Source organism: Xyrauchen texanus, chromosome 41 (assembly GCF_025860055.1).
Source record: "Xyrauchen texanus isolate HMW12.3.18 chromosome 41, RBS_HiC_50CHRs, whole genome shotgun sequence".
NCBI lineage: Eukaryota > Metazoa > Chordata > Actinopteri > Cypriniformes > Catostomidae > Xyrauchen > Xyrauchen texanus.
Window position 1 is genome coordinate 15,099,240 of NC_068316.1, and position 23,012 is coordinate 15,122,251.

Sequence of the window (23,012 nt, forward strand, 5' to 3'; positions counted from 1 at the left end):
CTAATAGATAATGGCTATGTACATACCAACTCCAGAAAAACAATTCAGAATCCCAAGACGCAGACTTCATTTATTTTTGCAAAAGTTATTTTTTTGGTTCCCTCCCATGTTTGAGTGCTGAATCTTTCTGTGAGACTTCCATTAATCATTATGTACAATTGATGGGAGTAGAGTTGTATGTGTGTATGTAATAGAGAGAGAGAGATATTTGCAGTCTGGGAGCTGTAGACCACCCTACTCCTCCTGACGGGAAGCTGTTAGTTTAACCTGACAGGAAAGAATTCGGGAAACTTGGCAGTGAATCGCTCCCTTTCCTGCATTAACTGTTAATACACTAACCACTCTTTTTCTCCCCCTCTCTCTCTTTCCTCTATTTGTGTCTTTGTAAAGATCACATTACCCTGCTCATTATTTCCAGAAAATACAAATGATATCACCTCCCCACCCTATTGCTCTTTGTGTGCAGGCTTTTTTAGTTTGAACCTGTGTGTGGATCAGTTACACCTGTGACTGAGGGGACTCAGATTTCCCATGTTTTATCCGGTCACCCACCTCAACAGCACAAGCCTGGTGGATGTGGGTTCAAATGAATTTGTGTTTCAGCATGTTTTTGGTGATGCTCTTTGCAGGGATTGTAAGGAAAAATTGGTTAATAATGCATAACTTTACTGAATGGTCTGTTTTCGCATTGTCTACCTTATGATAAAAGTTGCGGATTGGGTTTGTGCTTTGAATGGGTCATGATGGATTTAAACAAGTCAATTTGGTAGGACAACTAATTTATTTACATTTGTTTATTTTCTTTATTTTTTTTGGCATCTTTTGGAAAAGTCGCATCTTTTTAAAGTTATCCCTTTTTAAGCATCTGCCGTACATATTCAGACAGAAAGTCTTTGGACATTAAGTCTTGCGTTTTTCTTTTTTTTGAGTGACCCGCCATAAGTGTCTTGTTTTTAAGACTGTGCCAAGTTAAAAATTGTTCAGCTTATAAAAACACTTTTAGAGACCACTGTTTTAAATGGCAGAATGCGTTTTCCATAAACGCATCTAATCGGGGTCAGGTGAACCCCCCAGATTGCCAAATTATATAGGGCTTCGTTATTATGACCATTTAGTCAACTAGTCATTCAGAAAACACAACCTGACTATAGTGATTATATGTACAATAAAAAAGAAATCTATATTTTATTTTGCCTGATCCCTCTCTTTCTTGGTTTACCAGGGGTAGTGTATGGAAGATGTCTTGGATATTGGATTGGATACCCTGGGAAAGGAAACGAAAGTTTCGAGTGCTCTGTGTCCTGGGTGCACTGCTGTGCTGCTGCCTGCAGGGTAGTGCTGCTCTCAGTGGTGAGTTAATGTTGTTCATAAAATTGGCTTATAATATCATTTTGTGGAGGCGGTACCAAATGTACAGTGGCCCCCAAAAATATTTGGACACTTAAGCCAAAGTTAATGTTTGAATGACATTACATTAGATAACAAAATATCAAACCAAGTGGTATTTATTTGAAAAAAGCACGCTTTTCAAGCAAAACGTTTTACAGAACTAAGTTTGTTAGGTTTTGAATGATAAAACTATTGATGCATTGTTTAAACATTGTACTAGTTTTCAAATGTTAGTGGAACCTCAGGTGCTGAACTTCACCTGTGTTTGCTGTGCTAGGACACCTGCACTCAAAAGTCATTACCCTTACTTAATTGAATTTGAGAAGGATTTTACAAGCAATTTAATTTATTTTATTCAAATTAAGACTTTCTTTCATACAACATAAATTAGTTGGATTAGGTCAAATCAACATACTGTAGTAGTTTTAACTTAACTTTTTTAGGTTTGTTTTACCAATTTTATACATATTTAGTGAAACTGTCCTTACACTGCTTATAGAGCTTAGCAACACTCAAATCAAACATCACTTGAATGTGATAGTCCATCCTCCACCTAAGCACAAGCGGCAATCTTCACCTCAATGATAACCCCCAAAACTCCAGCCTAACAGACACTTTTTTAAAATAACAATATAACAAAACAATAAACATGAACAAATCTCCTCCTATTCTCATCTTGCTCAAAAATGCATAAATCAGCATTTGTTCACCCCATCCTGACCCATGCTGGGAAATGGAAAACCCCTGCTCAGTTTTGTCAATGCTACAAAAAGGATTCATGTAGTCCAAACTCAAATGATTAAGTAAACTTCAGTTTTACAAATTTAATTGGATAAAATGCAATGAAATCAAGTGCATTAAAGGTGCACTCAGCAATTTTTTTCTCATTAAAAAGTTTAAGTCCTAAAGACATGAATTTTGCAATATATGTAGGAAATCAAGACCACTCTCATTAAAATGAAGACTCCAGTCATATCAGTAACCTTATAAAAGTTGTTTTAGTGTACATGGAGAGGGTGCACACATGAGGGCTGCCATGTTATGATCACATGACCAGCCAAATACTACTCGCTTAATCTCAGTAACCATCCAGTTATTTGACACTTTCACTCATTGATTTAATTAATCATGTCTGACTGTGAAAACGAAATATCTGCAATGGCATCTGAAACTGAAAACGACTTATTTTAAATGATGCTGCATTCAAGCTGCTAAGTGTCAGTGTAAGTGGAAGACGATACAAAGACTGAACAACCTGCAAAAAATTTTTTTTTTGAGTGTGTGAAATTGAGGGGAACTGACTTCATACATCCACTAAAAATCACAATGAGACTAGTAGGTTAAAAGTAGCTGCAAAACTGACAATGAGATGAAGTTAGTTCTGAGATAAGGTCTAACATCTTTTGTTTGCAGATGTCACTGCATGGTTTAAGTGTCCAAAATCTATTTACTCACCAATTTGTTTTAAAAAAATAATTTGTATCCCCTTTTCTCCCCAATTTTGGAATGCCAAATTTCCACTACTTACTAGGTCTTCGTGGTGGCACGTTTACTCACCTCAATCCAGGACAAGTTTCAGTTGCCTCCGCTTCTGAGACTGTCAATCCTCGCATCTTATCACATGGCTCGCTGTGCATGACAACCGCGGATACTCACAGCATGTGGAGGCTTATGCTACTCTCCACAATCCTTGTACAACTTACCATGTGCCCCATTGAGAGCGAGAACCACTTAATCATGACCACAAGGAGGTTACTCCGTGTGACTCTACCCTCCCTAGCAACAGGCCAATTTGTTTGCTTAGGAGACCTGGCTGGAGTCACTCCGCACACCCTGGATTCGAACTTGCGACTCCAGGGGTGGTAGTCAGCATCAATACTCGCCGAGCTACCCAGGCACCCTTATTTACCATTCTTTTGTCTCTTCCACTTTCTCTGGTTCCAGATGACGTCCCAGTCTTCACAGAGGAGCCTCTCTCTGTGGTACAGAAACTGGGGGGCAGCGTGACCCTGCACTGCAGCGCCCTGCCCAACCATGTCAACATCACTTGGCGTCTAAACGGGCGAGAGCTGCCAGCGGGGGGCAACGAGGAGCTGGGAGTTCTGGTGCAGCCCAACTCTCTCTACATCCCCTCCCTTACTAACCTGACCGTGGGCAGATACCAGTGTGTGGCCACCACCAGCGTTGGGTCCTGCGCTAGTGTGCCGGCCAGCGTTACTGCAGCGAGTGAGTACACACACACTCACACTGTCAACTTCGCACCATTAGTCAAATATATATACGTATGTGCAAAAGTCTTAGGCACAAAAGGTGTTTCACAAAAAGATTTGTCTTATGATGGTTATTTATATTTTATTTATATCTGCTACTTTAGTGTGTCAATAGGAAAAATACATTTTATACTCCCAAACATTCCTTTTGCAAATAGAATAGAATAGAAGAACAGGGAGCCCTGCAACAGATGGCATGGCACTCACAGAGCCCCCCACTGAACATATGGTCAGTCTGTGATTACACAAAGAGACAGAAGTAAATAAACAGCCTAAATAAATAAAAGAACTGTGCCGAATTCTCCAAGAAACTTGTAACATCCTATCTGCCAACAACCAAAAAAAATTTGTTCAGGTGTAAGTAGGAGAATTGGTGCTGTTTTGAAGACAAATATTGATTTAGCTCTTTTTCTGTTTACTGGAATTAATTGACGTTAATTGATTAATGAAAACTACGTATGTCATTACGTTTGATGTCAAAGTCCTCACTTTGAAAGTTTTTCACAAGTGCCTAAAAGTTTTCACAGTACTGTGTGTGTATATATATATATATATATATGCATCTCAGACTTCTCACCACAATTGTACAGAGTGGTTGTCTGAATTACCGTAGACTTTGTCAATTCGAAGAAAAAAAAACATGTTTTTCACAATTCCTGACATTTAATCCTAGAAAGCATTCCCTGTCTTAGGTGAGTTAGGATCACTACTTTATTTTAAGAATGTGAAATGTCAGAAAAATAGCTTTTATTTCTTTCATCACATTCCCAGTGTGTCAGAAGTTTACATACACTTTGTTAGTATTTGGTAGGATTGCCTTTAAATTGTTTAACTTGGGTCAAACATTTTTGGGTAGCCTTCCACAAGCTTCTCACAATAAGTTGCTGGAATTTTGGTCCATTCCTCCAGACAGAACTGGTGTAAAAGAGACAGGTTTGTAGGCGTCCTTGCTCGCACAAGCTTTTTCATTTCTGCCCACAAACGGGTTTCAATCGGATTGAGGTCAGGGCTTTGCCATGGCCACTCAAATACCTTGACTTTGTTGTCCTTAATCAATTTTGCCACAACTTTGGAGGTATGGAAGACCCATTTGTGACCAAGATTTAACTTTCTGCCTGATATCTTGAGATGTTGCTTCAATATATCCACATAATTTTCCTTTCTCATGATGCTATCTATTTTGTAAAGTGCACCAGTCCCTCCTGCAGCAAAGCACCCCCACATGATGCTGCCACACTGATGCTTCATGGTTGTGATGGTGTTCTTTGGCTTTCTTTTTGTTTAATTATACCAGAGAGCATTTCTCCAAAAAGTAAGATCTTATTCCCCATGTGCAAATTTTAATCTGGCTTTTTTTATGGTGGTTTTGGAGCAGTGGCTTCTTCCTGGCTGAGCAGCCTTTCAGGTTATTTCGATATATATGACTCGTTTTACTTTGGATATAGATACTTGTCTATAAAGTAGGCCTTAAAATACATCCACAGGTACACCTCCAATTCAGAACACCTCATATCAGAAGTTAATTGTCTTATTGCCTTAAGGCTTGACATCATTTTCTGGAATTTTCTACACACTACACGATTTTCAAAGACATTGGATGCTAGTATTGTTCATATTACACAACTGTCTGTCTTGTCATGGAAGTCATAGGGTTTTCAAGTTACACGAGGAATCAGCGACAGGGGTGAACACATTACAAAACATTTCACTCTCGATGAATCCCTGACGACTGCCTGGACTCCAAATTAAGTTTCACAACAGAACACATGCGAGAAGTGATACGAGATACAAAAACAAATGCATGATCATATGTTATGCATTTTAGAATATGATATGTGTGTTTTTAATCATATATTTTATTGGTTAAAATATGAAAAATTACCTCCTACTGAAAAATCTACCTATTTGCTTACCTGACTGTCCAAGAGAATTGACAATTTCTTTCCACCCGGTTGTGGTACAGTTCAGATAAAACATCAAACAGGCACTGGTGCTCCTGCCAATGTTCCACAGATTTTTCCTCCATATCTTCAGTCCAATGAGACTTTCTTGATACAGCAGCCATGCTAGTTGATGTTCTGTTACAGGTACATCAGGACCCCTCCCACTGAAACTTCCCGTTCCCCGTTTCTTGCTCTCTCATTGGCTGTAGTTCAACGCTGCAGTTGTATTCAGTCAAAAAACACATTTCACATTTTGTGATTTGAAATCGCAGACAGGTCCAGATATTTAACATTCTAGATGTCTTGCTGACATCTGTGACGCGTCAGCTCTTCTCTCAGCCTTGATCATTCATACGTCATAATTCATACATTTGATAATTCGGCGAGTGAAAATCGGGCCTAAAATCGTTTAGTGTAAACTCGGCATTAGTGTATGAAAACTTCTGACTCACTGGGATTGTGATGTAGTCAGTCAAAATTTTTGGAAAATAACTCTTGTTATGCACAAAGTAGATGCCCTAAACAACTTGCCAAAACTATAGTTTGCAATATTAAATCTGTGGAGTGGTTAAAAAATTGGTTTTAATGACTTCAGCCCAGGGGTGGATTGGGAAGAGAAATCGGCCTGGGATTTTACATAGAAACTGGCCCAAAAGTGGTTGAGAGGGGGGTCACTATCCTTTTCTGCATATCGCTGCCCCCTTCAGCATATCGCGATGCCATTTTGTGACTCATTCTGCATAATGCAGCGGCTCATTTCATCTTAGTCCCAGTTCTCCCGATGGCCAGTCTGCCCCTGATTGGCCCCAAAGTGTGATAGCCCACTGGGAAAATGCCCGGTATGCCCAATCCAGCCCTGCTTCAGCCTAAGTGTGTGTAAACTTCTGAATTCAACTGTGTGTGTGTGTGTGTGTGTATGTATATATATATATATATATATATATATATATATATGTGTGTGTGTGTGTGTGTGTGTGTGTGTGTGTGGGTGTGTACAGTGGAGTACAAAATTCTGAGAGTAGTAGTGAAAATACATCTATTTTGCTTTTTTATATTTATATTTATATATATTGTCAGTATAACAATTTAATAATAAAAAAAAACTGATACATTTATGTTCATTTCAATTTGGTATGTCCCCCTTTTGAATTAATGACAGCTGGCATGGACTCCATAAGTTTGTGTTAAACTTGATGATCCATGTTCTTCCTGCATGATTTGAGAATATACCAAAGAGCATTGTGTGCTTCAATAATTCTGACCTTTTCTAAAATGTAGTTAAAAATGTTAATGTCACATTCACTTATATTTGATTATTGACCTAGATATAGTGCTGAACCTTAAATATGTCTTGAATGTGTTTTTTTTTTTTCTTCAATATTCTCAAATGTATTTCCAGGTTTAAATATGATTTTTAATGTGGTATCAGAATTTTGGAACCCACTGAAGGGAATATGTGTCACAAATTAGGCTCTGAGGATCTATGTGCGCATGTATGCGTGTTTGTGTTATAGTGTGAGGAGCCTGGGTTTGGTGGGGCTAGTTGAGGCAGGATTCTCTGTCAAGATGAGACGTGACGTGAGATTCTTGATACCATCTTCACCTCTGCGAAGCAATAATTCTTTATATCATCTACCCCAATTCTTTATTGTAAAGTGTTACCGGCTTTTCAGTCAAATTTCATTCTGTTCCTCAAACAAAGCTATAATTTGTCTTTAGAAGACTAGTGATATAGCTCACACATTGTAGGACTACTTTTATGGTACTACCATGGTGCTTTTGCATCCTTTTTGCAGCTTAAAATCCCAGGTCCCCATAAATTGTATTTACATGAATGAAAACAACAAGCCCATTCTTTCAAATTTCTCCATTTGTGTTCCATGGAAGGCAGTTATACGGGTTTGGAACAACATGAGGGTAAGTAAATGATGACAGTATTTTCATTTTTGGGTGGACTATCCCTTTAATCTCCCTTCTTCTGTTCCTGGCATTTAATGGTACATTGGATTTCACTCCTCTCAAAGCTAATTTGTTTTCTCTAACTTTCAGCTAGAACTCTTGCTCTTCCTCTGTTTGCCTCGCCTTCTTTTTTGTCTTACTCTGTCTTTTTTTCTTTTCTTTGCTCTCCTGGCACATGTAGGGGTCGTTTGGGGTGTACATGTGTGAGAGAAAATAAGGTTTCTCCCTCTGAATTAAGAGCGAGGGTAGCTAGGGGCACGCAGATGCAAGCTCTTAGCTGGGGGCCTGCCGTCTCTGATGATCCCACATTGGCCCCTTGCTCTAATTTAATAAAGACCTCCTCCCTTAGTCAGGCAGGGGTTGGACAACTCTTCAGGGAGGACGCTGCATGTGTGATCACTAACACAATGTTGACACGCGTTTCCATATTTCAAAGCTTTGCCCATTTGTTTTTGCTCTGTGAAAGAGCTTGGCTCTCCCTGGTCTCTATCTCTATAAGAATTCTGTCTGAAGTGGTTCCCATTGGGGAGGCCACTGCCTGCCTGAGCATTATTTCAAACTCTCCTCTCAAATTCCTTCGCAGACAAGCAAGCCTCCCCTACGCTTTGAGCCAAAAACATTCCTTTGGCACACTTTTTCCCTTTCTCGCACTTAAAGGGATAGTTCACCCCAAAACAAATCTCACTCACCCTCACTTATCCAAACATGTATGACTTTCTTTCTTCCATAAAACACAAAAGGATATGCTAAGCAGAATGTTAGTCTCAGTCACCATTCACTTTTATTGTATGGAAAAAAGATGCAATGAAAGTGAATGGTGACTGAGGCTGTCATTTAGCCTAAATCTCCTTTTGCATTTCACGAAATAAAGAAAGTCATACGGGTTTGGAACAACATGAAGGTGAGTGTATGCCAGAATTTTCCTTTTTGGGTCAACTATCCCTTTAAACACAACTATATAATGTTCGACATGTGTTTTTTGTTCAGACCGTAACAAATTCTCAATAAACTCTGATTCACGGTGATGCACACTCAGTTTAATTTGTTTTTCTTTCTTGTCATTTAAGACGACACATAGTCGAGCCAACAATGATTTCACACATTACTTACAGAATCATCTCAGTATGAGTTTTAAAAGTCATACAAACATGAACACACACACACACACACACACACACACACACACACACACACACACAAGTACACACGCACAGGCTCCACGTTCCCAGACATAAAAATGATGAATGCTAAGTAACCGTGCAGCACGTATGAAAGCATTGCCAAGTGGAATTGTGAAACGCAGCTGATCTATTTTATAAATACTATTAATCCCACAAGGCTACCAGCATTCCCTGCTCTCCAGGCCTCCTGGAGACTCAGAAAGTACCTTGCACACACAAAGTACACAATTCACCCTTTACCTCCTCACACATACAAACATAATAGAAGCATATAAATATTTAGTTAACAGTTTCTTCCTTGTGGTCTGCCATTCTCAACCACTGTTCTTTCTCTTCTTCTCTCTCTGTCTCTCTATTTTCTATTTCAATTTAGCGTGCTTTATTGGTATAACAGAAACAGTACATTCACTTGTGTTTGCAACATAGCTGTGTACAAGACGAGAATGTGCAAAATAAGTAAAATACTAATAGTCCTAATAGAGTAGAAGTAAATAAAAGTACAATCAAATTAAATATAATAATGGTGCTACGTCAGCTGAGGAAGTGTTAAAGGGTTTGTTCGCCCAAAATTAAAAATGATCTCATAATTTACTCGACGTGCATCCCAGATGTTTATGACTTTCTTTCTTCGGCAGAACACAAATAAATATTTTTAGAAGAATATCTCAGATCTGTAGGTCCATAAAATGCAAGTGAATAGTGAAGAGGAACTTTCAATCCCCTAAAATTACATAAAGGCAGCTTAAAAGTAATGCATAAGACTCCAGTGATTAAATCCATGTCTTCAGAAGTGATGTGATAGGTGTGGGTGAGAAAAAGATCAACTTTTTTTAAACTATAAATCTGTACTTTCACTTTCACATTTAGAAAGTGAAAGTGGATATTTATAGTAAAAAAGGATTTACTTTTTGTTTTAGTCTGACTAAAATCAAACTTTTAAAATGCAAGTATCTGAATGTCACACGTTTCGTTGAAATCATCCTACCAGTGGCTTACTTATATTTGTCTCTGCATTTTTAATTGGGATTGAAAACAATTAAACTTCAGTTTTAATATCAAAAAGAAATAAATTTTACAAGTAATTGTGAAGGATAAACTAAAGATACATAGGACTAAATTAGCCTCTTTCTCTCTTTTTCTTCCCTCATTCCCCCACCACACCTGAGGTAATCATGCGGTGGGATGAGGAGAGGAATGCTTTGAGAAGAGGGCGGTGAAGGGGGGAGTCGAGGAGGGGTTAAAGATGTGCACTAAGGAATTTAGGAGTGGGTTGGGGGGATGCTGGCAGGGGTGGGCTGTAAAAAGACCCTGATTGATTTAGCAAATGGATTGTCACACAAACATCGTCCACTCTGAACTCCACCTCAACATATCCTGGGATTGTCATTACCTAAAGAATGTTCTCAAAAGCTCTTAAAACTTGAGTAAAACGTCAGGCAATACCCCGATGAAGGCTTTCAGAGAACAAATAGAAATCAAATACTGATTATTTAATTGCTCCTCTCATCTCATCCATCAGTGTATCTGTTTGGTTGCAGGAAGATTTTATTAATCAACTTTTTTAATCCTTAGCTCACAGATCTTTTAGCTCAGCTTTAACTTAGAGACGTTTCAAATGCCTAAGAATATAACTAAACTCTGGAGAACAATGGAGCGATTTTATTTGTTAGAGGAATGAACAGTTGGAGAGGTATTTGATTAAGTTTGGGGGTTTTTCAGGACAGCGCTGTGCAATTTTCCCTCTCTGTCTTGCGGAAAATATTCCCCCTCACAGAATGACATGCATTATGTGGACTCACTTAGGCAGAGTTATTCCATTTTATTGCAATCCAAACTGCTTTTGCTTGCCTGAAACACAAGAGAACAGTCACCTTTGGCCTTTGACCTCATTTTAGCCCGGGCTGACTTGGGCTCAAGGAAGCTAGACTTTCTGTCTCCGTTTTCCAGAGCTATTGGGTGTCTGCACATATGATATTCCAGTAAAAGTCCTAAGCATATGCACTCTAAAGCTTCACCTGTTTCTTGAACAGAATACAAAGAGGCTTTCAACTTTGTGACTCTCAAAACTGAGCCTTGGAAGTTTAACATGTTGAATGTGTTTTTGCTATTTAAAGGGATAGTTCACACATCAACTCACCCTCTTGTTGGGTGCCTGAACTTGGTATGCATTTTTTTGGTGGAACACAAAAAGATAAGTTCAGCAGAACTATGTGTATGGGCTGTTTTTTTACATGGAGTGGTTTTCAGGATCCAAAAAATTAGCCTACATTTCTTGTGTGCTATATTCCAAGTCATCTAATGCCATCTAACTTCATGTGAGTAACAGACTGAAATGTAAGGGGATATGTTTTAGAAACTGTATTATAACTGTATAATATATGTATAATAATTCTGTTTTTATGTGTATATGTGCAGAACTGCGTGATTTTGAGCCAGATGACCAGCAGGAAATTGAAGTGGATGAAGGAAACACAGCAGTGATTGAATGCCATCTTCCTGAGAGTCAGCCTAAAGCTCAAGTCCGCTACAGTGTCAAGCAGGAGTGGCTGGAGACATCTAAAGGTACTTTTTAAACTTAAACCAACTTTGTATTCTCACCCCCCATTTGTCTCCCTCGCATGTATCCATTTACTTCTATCGCTCCAGATTTATGGCTGATTTTTCTCTGTTTGCTAATGGTGATCTAAGTCTGTTTTATTTGAGCCATCATTGTATCTCTTTCAAGCCACTTCATTTAAATTCAAGTACTTCTTAACTTAATTTAAATTCAAATAATTCTTCCCTTCATTTCAGTCTGTCATTTCTTAAAGCACACTAGCTGGTTCTGGTATTTGGGTGTTTGACAGCTCTTGTCTTGTTGAGAGTCATCAAGTGTTCAGTGTTGTCTGGTCTTGTCCACTCTACAAGGCAGCGCCTGTTCGCATGACTGTCTTTGTTGCAATTTTCCCTCTCACTGTTCAAATTAGGAGTTTAATGATGGTGTAGATTATTGCTCAGATTTCAGTAAATTACCTCAAAGAAGCTTTTTAGACAAACCTGTTGTCTGAATAGCTGTAATCCAGATGCTAATCAGTGGTTACCCGATTGTGTTATAGGGAACTACCTGATCATGCCTTCAGGAAACCTTCAGATAGCCAATGCTACACGGGAGGACGAGGGTCCGTACAAATGTGCCGCCTACAACCCTGTCACGCAGGAAGTAAAAACCTCCACTTCGACAGACCGTCTACGAATACGACGTGAGTGCACCCAAAGCATGTACAATTGTAATTTACAATGTGAACCCATTGTGTCATTTGCTGTGTACAGGCAGCATTTAAAGACATCTGCACACTCCCAACACAAAGACTTTTCCAAAATGAAGTCACCTAAATTATGCTGCCTCCTAGGATACCTTGTTTTGACGAAATTCTGATGCTTCGTATGTATTCTTCATGGAGAAAGCAGTCCCATAATAAATTTTTCAGAGCACAGTGAAAAAATACATTTGAGATGGCGAACAAAGCAAGAGAAATATTGGTTATAAATGTACTTATAGTACATTTTAATATGGATAAAATATCAAAAATTATTTTACCCAATATTTGTGTATATTTTTATGCTTATAAGAGTAATATCATGTTAGCTTAGCAACATGCTAACATCAAACAAGAAATCAATTGCAAGTCAAGTCTCCCATGCGGAGCACTATTTCTGTGGTGCGTGGATTTGATGCCTATGTAGAATGTTCCAAATTTGTCATTTATGAGAATCCATGACTGTTAAGATGCTGCCTGTGTATGCAGTACACTAGATTTTGGCTAGTGTTTTGATTTTAATATTGAATTTGTAATACGCTGTCTAGGTTCGACGTCTGAGGCTGCACGTATCATCTATCCACCAGCATCCAGGTCCATTATGGTGAACAAAGGCCAACGACTTGTCCTTGAGTGTGTGGCCAGTGGCATTCCCACTCCACATGTCACATGGGCTAAGGACGGCCTAGACTTGCGAAATCATAACAACACCCGCTTCCTGCTCAGCAACCTGTTGATTGATGCGGCGAGCGAGAGCGATTCGGGCACTTACGTGTGTCACGCTGACAATGGCTTTGGCTCTGCTAGCTCTGCTACCGTATTGTATGACGTGCAGGTGTTTGGTGAGTATGAATGCTATAAGGCTGATAAGTACACTGGGATTTAAAAAACTGGAACCAGGGTATTGATGGAAAATGTTATGTGTGCGGTAGCATAATTTAAATTTCCAGTAATTTGAAGGCTGCATGCTTTAGGTAATAAGCATGTATCAGAACTGGTGGGCTTAGAGAATACAGTTAAATGCTGCTAATAATCCTCCAAAATGAACCCACAGTACATTTACTTAGCAGAACAAGTATGCGTGTAGGATCGAGTTTCTGAGACATTGATGAGGTTGTTTTTGTGGGCTCATCTCACGGCAGCTGTAATTAATTAAGCAGCTATTGCTGCTGCTCTAATGAGTTTGAGCTGATTCACTAGCAGCCAACCATCAAGTTTTGGGAGAAAGAGAGAACCCAGTCTGACCCAGACTCCTCTGTGGTAGCACTCATGGAGACGCATTAATGCTCCCATGCTTTGTACTACAAGTTTAAACCATGAACATGCATGTTGATTTGAACTATTCAGCATTTGAAGTAGGGGAGACCAGGCTGCCAAGTGTAAGAGTTGTTGTAACAATTGTAACACAGTGAATTTCTTATAAGCTGTTGAAGTTCAGTAAACATTTCTCTCTTCTGAGAATAAGTAGTGCGGTTGTTTCACTGTGTGACATATTTGTTTACCAAAAATGATGTAAGTCTTTGAATTAAAAAAGTTTGAAAATAACATTATTTCATTAAAATATGTGATATGAGACTAGCTACTAAAAATTGCCTAAAAAAAATTATTTACTTTAGATAATTTATAAGGTAGGTCGCACTTAAACGTTTGCTTTATATACATATTATTGACAGCTAAAATATAAGTACCATATAACAGTGAAAACTATTCAGTAATATTATGAAATATCAAAGCATTTACATTATATTATTCTTTTGATGTGCACACTTATTTAAAGATACACTGGGTTAATATAATTTATATTTCAAATGTATTGAGGGCAATTGCAATACTATGACTTCTTATTAATATTAGGATCTAAATCTTTCTCATTATAAGTCTATTAATGGTACCATTAACTTTGTCACATATAAATGTTTTGGCTGTTCAATTTGTAGTAGTCTGAGATATGAACGGAACAGTAGAAAACATTACAATTGCCCCCTATTTACAAGCACACTTACCACCTGGTATTTTGACATACACTTGTCTGAAGTTCTCTTCTTTGTATTTCAGAGCCTCCCCAGGTGCGTGTCGAGCTGCAGCAACAAGACGCTGTCAAGGGCGTGCGATTCAGCTGTCAGGTGAGGGGCAAGCCCACGCCAACTGTGGTGTGGCTCCACAATGCTCAGCCTTTGAGCCCGTCACCAAGACATCGGATATCCTCGCAGGTGCTGCGCATACTCGATGTCGGGCCGCAGGACGATGGCATGTACCAGTGCATGGCGGAGAACGGCGTGGGCAGTTCTCAGGCAGCTACAAGACTCCTCGCTGTCCCGACATGTACGTAAGACTTTAGACAAAGTGTGCCATTTTATAATGGTGTAGTCTCATGTAGCCTATTATTGAGTATAAATTGTTTACATTATGGAAGGTTATTATTGCAAAATATAACCAGTCTGGACGATCAAGTCAAGTCAACCTTTATTTATAGAGCACAACAGAAGTTGACCCAAAGTGCTTTACAGATCAAACAAACTAAATATATAAAAACTGATTTAAAGACTGATTTAAAATTAAATATAAAACATAATAAAATAAGTAAAAGCATTTAAATACAACATCATGTGTTAATCCACTTCAACCTATTCAATGATCTATTCAAAAGCCACAGAATAAATACATTTAAAAAAAGATCAGATCTTGTTTGACTCTGAATGGGTCTATTTTACGATAATGATTGGCTGACTGTACATTATTCTGCTTATTACATGGCTACTTATGAAATAAGATAATACAATTATTGAGTTTAATAAAGAGACTGGAGTACGAGAGACAAGTATCAAGCAGTTGTGTAGGAAATCAGTTGGCTGAGCCAATTTTCCAGATTATACAGTTTAGCAATCATTAAACAGAAATACATCTTGTCCTGCTGTTCATTGTACTCTGATCTCTGATTTTAGTGCCGTCGTGGTCAGGTAAGCTACCCTTGATTCGACCGATGAGCCCAGATAAGGTGTTGCGGGAACAGCCACCCTTGAAGCCCGTGTCTACAAGCGCAGTGCTGCCTGTCGACTGCTCTGAAGTCAAAGTCTCTCATGCCGAAGCTCCGATTATCATGAGCCAGCCACGCACAGGAAAAGCTGACTACTATGAACTTACTTGGAAACCCCGTCATGATGGAGGAGCACCTGTGTTGGAGTACGTTGTCAAGTACAGAAAGGTACAAAACTGAAATTTCATCATATGCCACCTATATTTGTGGTGCTTGCTAAGGCAAGCTTCACTATTACATTTGCTCATACTTAACGTTTAGTGCATAACTCGTGTCACACTGTTTGTGCGACATCAAATTTTGTGGTTTGTCGAGAAGAGTTGCACCTTAACTTTCTAAGCAAACAAGATGGGTGAGTGATGTAAATTTCCTTACATGAGCCATATCTTGGGACCAGAATATCTTAAGACTTGTGGGACTTGAACTCTTTTGACTTGGACCAATAAAGCCCAAAGTATACTTCGGTTTTGATGCAAACATTTTGTGTGCGCTTACACAGTCGGTTGGCCAATGCGTGCTACGACTGCTATAAGAGACTGGACTATTTATTTAGGTTTGACTTCTGAGTCTGTGTGTATCATATATCCACCTGCATCTCAGTCCATTATGGTGAACAAAGGCCAACAACTTGTCCTTGAGTGTGTGGCCAGTGGCATTTCCACTCCACAGGTCACTTGGGCGAAGGTCGGCCTAGACTTGTGAAATCATAACAAAACCAGCTTTCTGCTTAGCATCCTGTTGATTGCCGTGAAATCGACTTGGGCATGTACATATTTAAGAGGTTAGACCCATAAAGACATCATTATAGTCCTTTAGACTGGAGTTATTCAAATGCAGGTATTTCCTTTCTCACGCGCTCTTGACGTGCACATCCACTGTTGTTGTTTTCACATTCGTCTCCTGTTGTTAAGCGCCGATTACATCTTCTACCACATCTTCGTGACAGCAATGCCTCAACGGTTAGTGTTGCCACTTTTTGGACCCACTAATTTGTGCAAATAATTCCAGACGCATGTGCATAATACGCGTGGTTAGAAAAATCGGGCTGCATGTGTTCAGTGCTTGAGCACTCTTTTAATAAGGAAATTTGTTTCACGCATCCTTTGTATACATTGGGCTTAAGCAACCACCCAGCAATACCCTAGCAACCATCTGGAATGCCCTAACAATCACATAGAAGCATAGCAACTTACCAAAAACACTCAAAACATCTTAGCAACCATATAGCAATACCCAGGGAACCCCATAGAGCATCCCTAGCCTCATGACAGCAGCTTTTCCATGGAGAATCATCACTCAAATCTTATTTTTTCTTACAGTGTTACCTGATTCTATTCACTTTATATATATTTGTTTCTGATGTAATTCCTGGCTCTGATTCATTGGTAATTGTGTGTGCTCTTCTGTATTTCATCTTGCAGGCTGGAGAATCTCCCGGTGACTGGATCTCTAGCACTATCTCAGGTTTACAGCACAAACTGACTCTGACCAAACTGCAACCCGCCAGCCTTTATGAAGTGGAGATGGCCGCTAAGAACTGTGCTGGACTTGGGCAGCCTGCGATGATGACTTTCAGAACAGGCAAATATATGCAGCCACATGACTACTTAAGACTTTTCTGCATTTTAATTTGTGAAGTAATTGTTTATAGTGTATATCAGTTGAATGCTCAGGCTTTTTTGTGTCTAGTAATTCGTTAAATTAAATTTGTTCTTTAATTTTTGTGTGCAGGGCGAAGAGGAGGACCGATAGGGGCTCCAAAAACACCAGTGGTGACACCTCGTCTTTTGCGTGAGTATATGTTTGTCTGTATGATGATAATATTGTATGTTTGCTTACCTACAGGTTTACCACACTCATGGAAAACCTGTAAATATCAGGGAATGTTATCATCTTTTCCAGGCTTGGAAAAGTAATGGTAATTAATAGTCTTCTGGAAAAGTTTTATAGGGAATATACAATACTGTGCAAAAGTTTTACTCACTTAAGATGTTTCACAAAAATATTTGTCTTAAGATCGTTATTTAAATCTTCAGCTTTAGTGTGTCAATAGGAAAAATACATTTTAGACTCACAAACATTACTTTTACAAATAGAAAAGTATAGAAAAGAAGAACAGGGTGCTCCGCATGAGATGGCATGGCCCCCACAGAACTTCGAGTCAGTCTGGGATTACACGAAGAGACAGAATTAATTGAGACAGCCTAAAAAGATAGAAGAACTGTGGCGAATTCTCCAAGAAACTTGGAGGCATTAAAATCCTATCTGCCAACAACCAAGACAAACTGTGTCCAGGTGTACCTAGGAGAATTGGGGCTGTTTTAAAGGCAAAGGTGGCCACACCAAATAATGATTTCACTTTTTTATGTTTACTGGACTTTGTATGATGTTAATTGATAAATGAAAACAATTTATGGCATTATATTTGAAGACATCCTCACTATGCAACATTTTCACATTCACAAGTGCCTAAAACTTTGGCACCGTACTGTATATTTTCTGGTTTTGCTCTGCTGGTTGTTTTAAAATATTTAATTGTTTAAAAATTGGTCTTTATGAATGTGATCTCTAGATTTTTTGGTAAAAATCACAAATGACTAGAAACTGATGAAAATTCATTGGTCAGAATGAGTGGGAACCCTGTCACTGGTGAAATTAGAAATATACAATTTTACTATATAATTTTAAATTCCAGCTAAAAAATTTTTTTAAAAAGGTTTATAACAGTCACCAATAGTTGATCTGATTATTATGTTAACATGACTATTCTCTTGATTTAGTTTTTTGTTCAATCTTAAAAATCAAGGATGAGATTACAGTAAGTTTATGTGTTTGTCCACATACTCTCACTGTCTTTTTTTAATCTTATTTCTTCATTGAAAATCTTTTTTTTTATTACATTAAAGCTCCAGAAGCTCCAGACAGGCCCACCGTCACCATGGCTACAGAGACCTCAGTCTATGTGACGTGGATCCCTCGCGGAAACCGTGGATTCCCCATCCAGTCATTCCGTGTGGAGTACAAGAAACTGCGGAAAGGGGGTGGAGAATGGGATGTGGCTGTGAACAACATCCCTCCCTCACGCCTCTCAGTTGAGATCATTGGCCTGGAGAAAGGTAAGCCTCAGCAGTCATCTGATGTGGGGTTCTCAGTGGCCGATGCTGATTTAAATTGCAGATTGATGCATAATGCAAGTTGAAGACAGTTTTACATAACATTTACTCAGAAGTCACAAAAAAAGATTTGAACTGATGCTTGGCTGACATATCTCTGTTCTCCCAGCTCTCAGAAAACATTTCAAATGACTAAGCAGATGACTTTTATTCCATTGCATCGCAGGAACATCATACAAGTTCAGAGTTTTGGCCGTTAATGTGCTGGGAGCGAGTCCCCCTAGTGCTCCTTCCAAAGCCTACACAGTAGTGGGCAGTGGACCGCCAAACCGGCGTCCCATTGACGGACCCTATATCACCTACAATGAAGCCATCAATGAGACCACAGTTATCCTCAAATGGACGGTAAGCACTAAGAATTCTCATTTCCTGATTAACTATTTTTTATTGATTTAAACATTGAACACAGAAAAACAAAACATATATATATATATATATATATATACAGAATCAACAATTAACACCCACTTTCACCCCTCCCAATCTCCAACCCCACCCTGGTCCCCAAAAACATCCCAATGGTCATATATGATTATAGACACACACACAAAAAAATAAATAAATAAAAAATTTAATAAAAAATTATAATAATCACACATCCAGCAACGTCAGATATCCGCCCCAATTCTCCATAAACAAATTCAATTTCCCTAGTCTTCTAAATGACCCATCTTCAAAGGCCGCCACTCTCCCCATCTCCGAGCACTACTCCTGAAATGAGGGCTCTCCGGTCGACCTCCAACCCCTTAAAAGAATCTGTCTAGTGATCATGATGCTAGTTAGGACCCAACTCTTTATGGTCCTATTCTCAACATTCTCAGGGGCAAAATGAAACCTGATTGCCCAATTCATCACACACAATACTTGGAACCTTCAGCCAAAACTCCTGAATCTTAACACACACCCAAAAGACTTCGGTTGGGTTGTGTCTCCATCCTCTGATTGCCATCGCCAGCAGGTGTGTGGGTCTTTAAGACCAAGCCTATACAATCTAGAGGGGGTCTAATAGAATCTATGTAAAATCTTGAATTGAATAAGGCACACCCTTGCATCTCTAGATGCAGACTTTATGTTTTTTAGAATCCTAGCCCACACGCCCTCCTCCAATTCCAAGTTTAAATCTTTCTCCAATTATCTCTTGAGAAATGTTGAAGTTCCGTCCCCCAGACTCTGAATTAGCAGGGAGTAATACACTGATGCCTCATGACCTTTTCCAAAAGCAGTAATCACCACTCCCAGAGTATCTGCTGCTTAAGGGGGGAGGGGTGTATACTAAATCCCAGAAATAGTACAGAGCAGATGGCGCAGCTGTAAGTACCTGACGAACTGAGATCTAGGAATACTGAAATGTTCGACTAGATTTTCAAAGGATCTCACACTCTGTGCTCATATCCTTGCAATCAACTCTGACCAGCAGAAAGTGGATTTATTACTACATAATTTTGGGTTCAGCCATAAGCTTGAGGCAACATTTAAATAAATGTCTGAATTAAACACTATGGACACTTTTGTGGATATCCCTCACAGCTCGACAGTCCATGTACGCCTACGAGAGTCCCCGCGACAAGTTTGCTGTTGGATTGCTCAAGTCTGGTGCTTCTATAGAAAAGTTATGTGACAGATTTACAAAACAGAAAATAATCTATAAAACACAAAGAACTCAGCAGATTCATCCACAAACTGCCGGAAGGAGTGTTACTCCACAAAACATACTCCAGCCGCTAGGTGGAACCAGCACAAAAAGAAACAAAGAAGGTGCTCAGTTCCTCAGAACAACAAGTGAATGTTCAGTGAGTCAGGTCCACTCCCTGCATTGACTTTATGAATGACATTGCTTGCTATGGGCATGTCAATATTTTGCAGCCATCCTTAGTATCTATTCTCAATTTGGCCAGTAACATCAGAGCAAAAGCAAACTTCCGTTGATGTAACAGTGTCTTGCATTCCTTGATTGGATCATGTTTCTCTCTTGTCAAATTCGCAAAGTCTGGGGACAAGAAAATGTTGTGGTTCTTCCAAGAAAGCCTTCCTTTACTCCTCACCTCATGTAATACAAGATCTTTATAGGATGATCTCAGAAATTTGGCCAGAAACGATCAGGCCTGTTTCCCTCAGCCGACCTCTGAGCTGGAACTCTGAGCTCGCTCGATTTCCAGCTTATAGCCTGATATGTCGAACAGACTTGGGAAGAGCTCGTTTAGGAATTTCACCAAATCTCTGCCTTCTTCATTCTGAAGAATTCCAACAATTCTGATGTCGTTTTGGCGGTTACGATTCTCAAGGTCTTCCAACTTTTCCAAAACGTGGTCAATGTCTATCTTGGTCGCTAGCGGGTTAGCAGCTAATTCCCTCGCCGATGTCTCCAGATAATCGATCCATTTCTCAACATACGCCACTATTGTAACCATCTCAGTGAATTTTGTCTCCATGTCAGTTGTCAATCGATGTATTACAGCAAGATCCTCCAATTCAGCTATGAACTTCGCAGCATTGCCAACATGCTCGACAATGGATGCTCGACAGTTGATGCTGAATCTCTCCAACCTCACCGTCCAAACCGAGTCCCTGTTCTGCGGCCCTGTCTGGGGTATCAGCGTGAGCATGTCATGTCTTTTAATGTCTCCAGAGCCTGAGGATTTTGAATTCTTTGACATATTGTCTTCATAAAAATTTATGGATCAGGGTTTATAGAATCTCACCGGTTTATGACATAAAAAGTATTGAAAACTAGCAAAGTGCGCAGAGCTTGCCGTTCACACGTCCAACCCTCGCATGGTGCCACGCGACCCCAAGAATTGTAATATCCTAAACCTTTTACATAGTCAAATTCAAGAAATGTGACCTGTCTGTTCTCTCAATGGGCCCTTGAATGAGCATTTTGTGTTTTCTTTACAGTACACACCAGTCAATAACACCCCCATTTATGGCTTTTACATCTTCTACCGACCCACTGACAGTGACAACGACAGTGACTACAAAAAGGATGTTGTTGAAGGCAAGTCATCTTACTTTAAACCTGTGATTTGTCACCTATATTTAAAATAAATTTAATTGCAATATTGTCGTTCTATTTAGGTGACCGTTACTGGCATTCCATTACGGATCTACAGCCTGAGACTGCCTACGACATTAAGATGCAGTGTTATAACGAAGGAGGCGAGAGTGAGTTCGGCAATGTTGTCATCTTGGAAACTAAAGGTTTGTTTCTATTATCTTTGTTTCTTATTCATGATCACAACACACTCCTCACCTAATTATTCAGAGCAGAGATGTCTTCTGACAGTGTAAATCTTAAATGTGAGTGTCTGTGTTCAGCTCGTCCACACCAGAGGACAACACCTCCAGAGACATCAACTCCCAGACCTGAACATCCTGGAAACCCAATGCCACGACCTGGTGATCTGCCTTACCTTATTGTGGGTGTGGTACTTGGAGCGTTTGTCTTCATCATCGTGGCCTTCATCCCAATCTGTCTGTGGAGAATTTGGGCCAAGCAAAGTGAGTTTTAGAAACTGAAACTTTAACAGAAGCATGCAAAGTGACAAGATACAAAGATCAGCTTCCGTCTCTTCATGTAATCCCAGACTGTCTTGATGTTCTATGGGGGGCTCTGTGGGGGCCATGCCATCTGTTGCAAGGCTCCCTGTTCTTCTATTCTATTTGCAAAAGGATTGTTTGGGAGTCTAAAATTGATATTTCCTATTGACACACTTAAGCTGAAGATTAAAATAACCATCCAAATATTTTGGTGAAACATCATGTGTGCCTTAGACTTTTGCACAGTACTGTATATGCTCCAAATATTTTGCTCTTATGAAGCGTAAAACATGCTCCCAAGCCATAGAGATGTCTGATTTGTGAGTGAATAATTCTTTTGAGTCAGTTCTTTTCAATAAATTTGTTGAAAAGGTTCACAAATCGGTCTAAATGATTCGTTAACAAAACGGTCTACACTTTTGTCTGAGAATTCTGGGGCTGAGTTTTGGATTTATTTTTATTTCAGAACAAACCTTAGACATGCGTTTCCCAGTTTTGGCAGCAACAGTCTCTCCATGCCAGTACACCATGGTGCCCCTGCAGGGATTGTCTCTTGGTCGGCCCTGTGCTGTTGACCCTCACCTGGCACCTCCTCACATTGTTTATGCTCCTAAAGGAGAATACATCCCCAATGGGAATGGGAAGCACACTACACAACGCCTCCCAGAAGTACACAAGGTAACACTAAGAAAGTTGGTGCTTTGATGGATTTGGCTTCAGATTTTTGTGTCGTACAAAGTTGTAACAATAGTACTATCTGTATGAATGATGATTTGAAAGTTAGTAATTGGATTGATGTTCATCAAACCATTGTCTCTCATATAGGACAATGCTGACTATGAGTTGGAGTGTGATGCATTGTTGCCTCAGAAACTTGCCAATCCGCAACCACATATCCAGAACTACTGTAATGGGTAAGAATATATTATTGTCAAGCAACTTGAACATTTGTATTATTTTTTTTACTCCAATTGAGATCAACTCAAAATGAATCTGCTGTTCTTAGGGTATCTGGCTGTTCTGAAGAGAGATGCTGTGAGCCTGATGACTCCCCCTTGCAGGTCCTCAGTCTGTCTAATCCTGCACAGCCATCTCAGAGTCCTGACTCCTTGAAGGACCATCACTCCCTCACTGAAGCAATTCACATGGAAGAGGAGGTAACTGCCGGTGAGTTATTTTATGTACTGTATTTTTTAAAGAGAACGATGTTGAATGTAGCTTCTAACTCAA

General features: G+C 39.4%; 1 protein-coding gene across 1 annotated transcript in view; it reads left to right on the top strand.

Annotated features, from left to right (window-relative positions):
- LOC127634327 (brother of CDO-like) overlaps positions 1 to 23,012 on the top strand; it is a 43,392-nt gene that overhangs the window by 19,132 nt on the left and 1,248 nt on the right. Inside the window, exons 2-18 of the mRNA XM_052113828.1 lie at positions 1,223 to 1,350; positions 3,334 to 3,615; positions 11,158 to 11,304; positions 11,838 to 11,981; positions 12,587 to 12,880; positions 14,094 to 14,360; positions 14,981 to 15,240; positions 16,494 to 16,653; positions 16,804 to 16,863; positions 17,979 to 18,188; positions 18,412 to 18,590; positions 21,141 to 21,240; positions 21,321 to 21,443; positions 21,561 to 21,743; positions 22,249 to 22,460; positions 22,608 to 22,696; positions 22,789 to 22,949. Coding sequence (XP_051969788.1) covers positions 1,239 to 1,350; positions 3,334 to 3,615; positions 11,158 to 11,304; positions 11,838 to 11,981; positions 12,587 to 12,880; positions 14,094 to 14,360; positions 14,981 to 15,240; positions 16,494 to 16,653; positions 16,804 to 16,863; positions 17,979 to 18,188; positions 18,412 to 18,590; positions 21,141 to 21,240; positions 21,321 to 21,443; positions 21,561 to 21,743; positions 22,249 to 22,460; positions 22,608 to 22,696; positions 22,789 to 22,949 — 2,983 coding nt within the window. The 5' untranslated portion in view covers positions 1,223 to 1,238. The remainder of the gene's footprint in view (positions 1 to 1,222; positions 1,351 to 3,333; positions 3,616 to 11,157; positions 11,305 to 11,837; positions 11,982 to 12,586; positions 12,881 to 14,093; positions 14,361 to 14,980; positions 15,241 to 16,493; positions 16,654 to 16,803; positions 16,864 to 17,978; positions 18,189 to 18,411; positions 18,591 to 21,140; positions 21,241 to 21,320; positions 21,444 to 21,560; positions 21,744 to 22,248; positions 22,461 to 22,607; positions 22,697 to 22,788; positions 22,950 to 23,012) is intronic.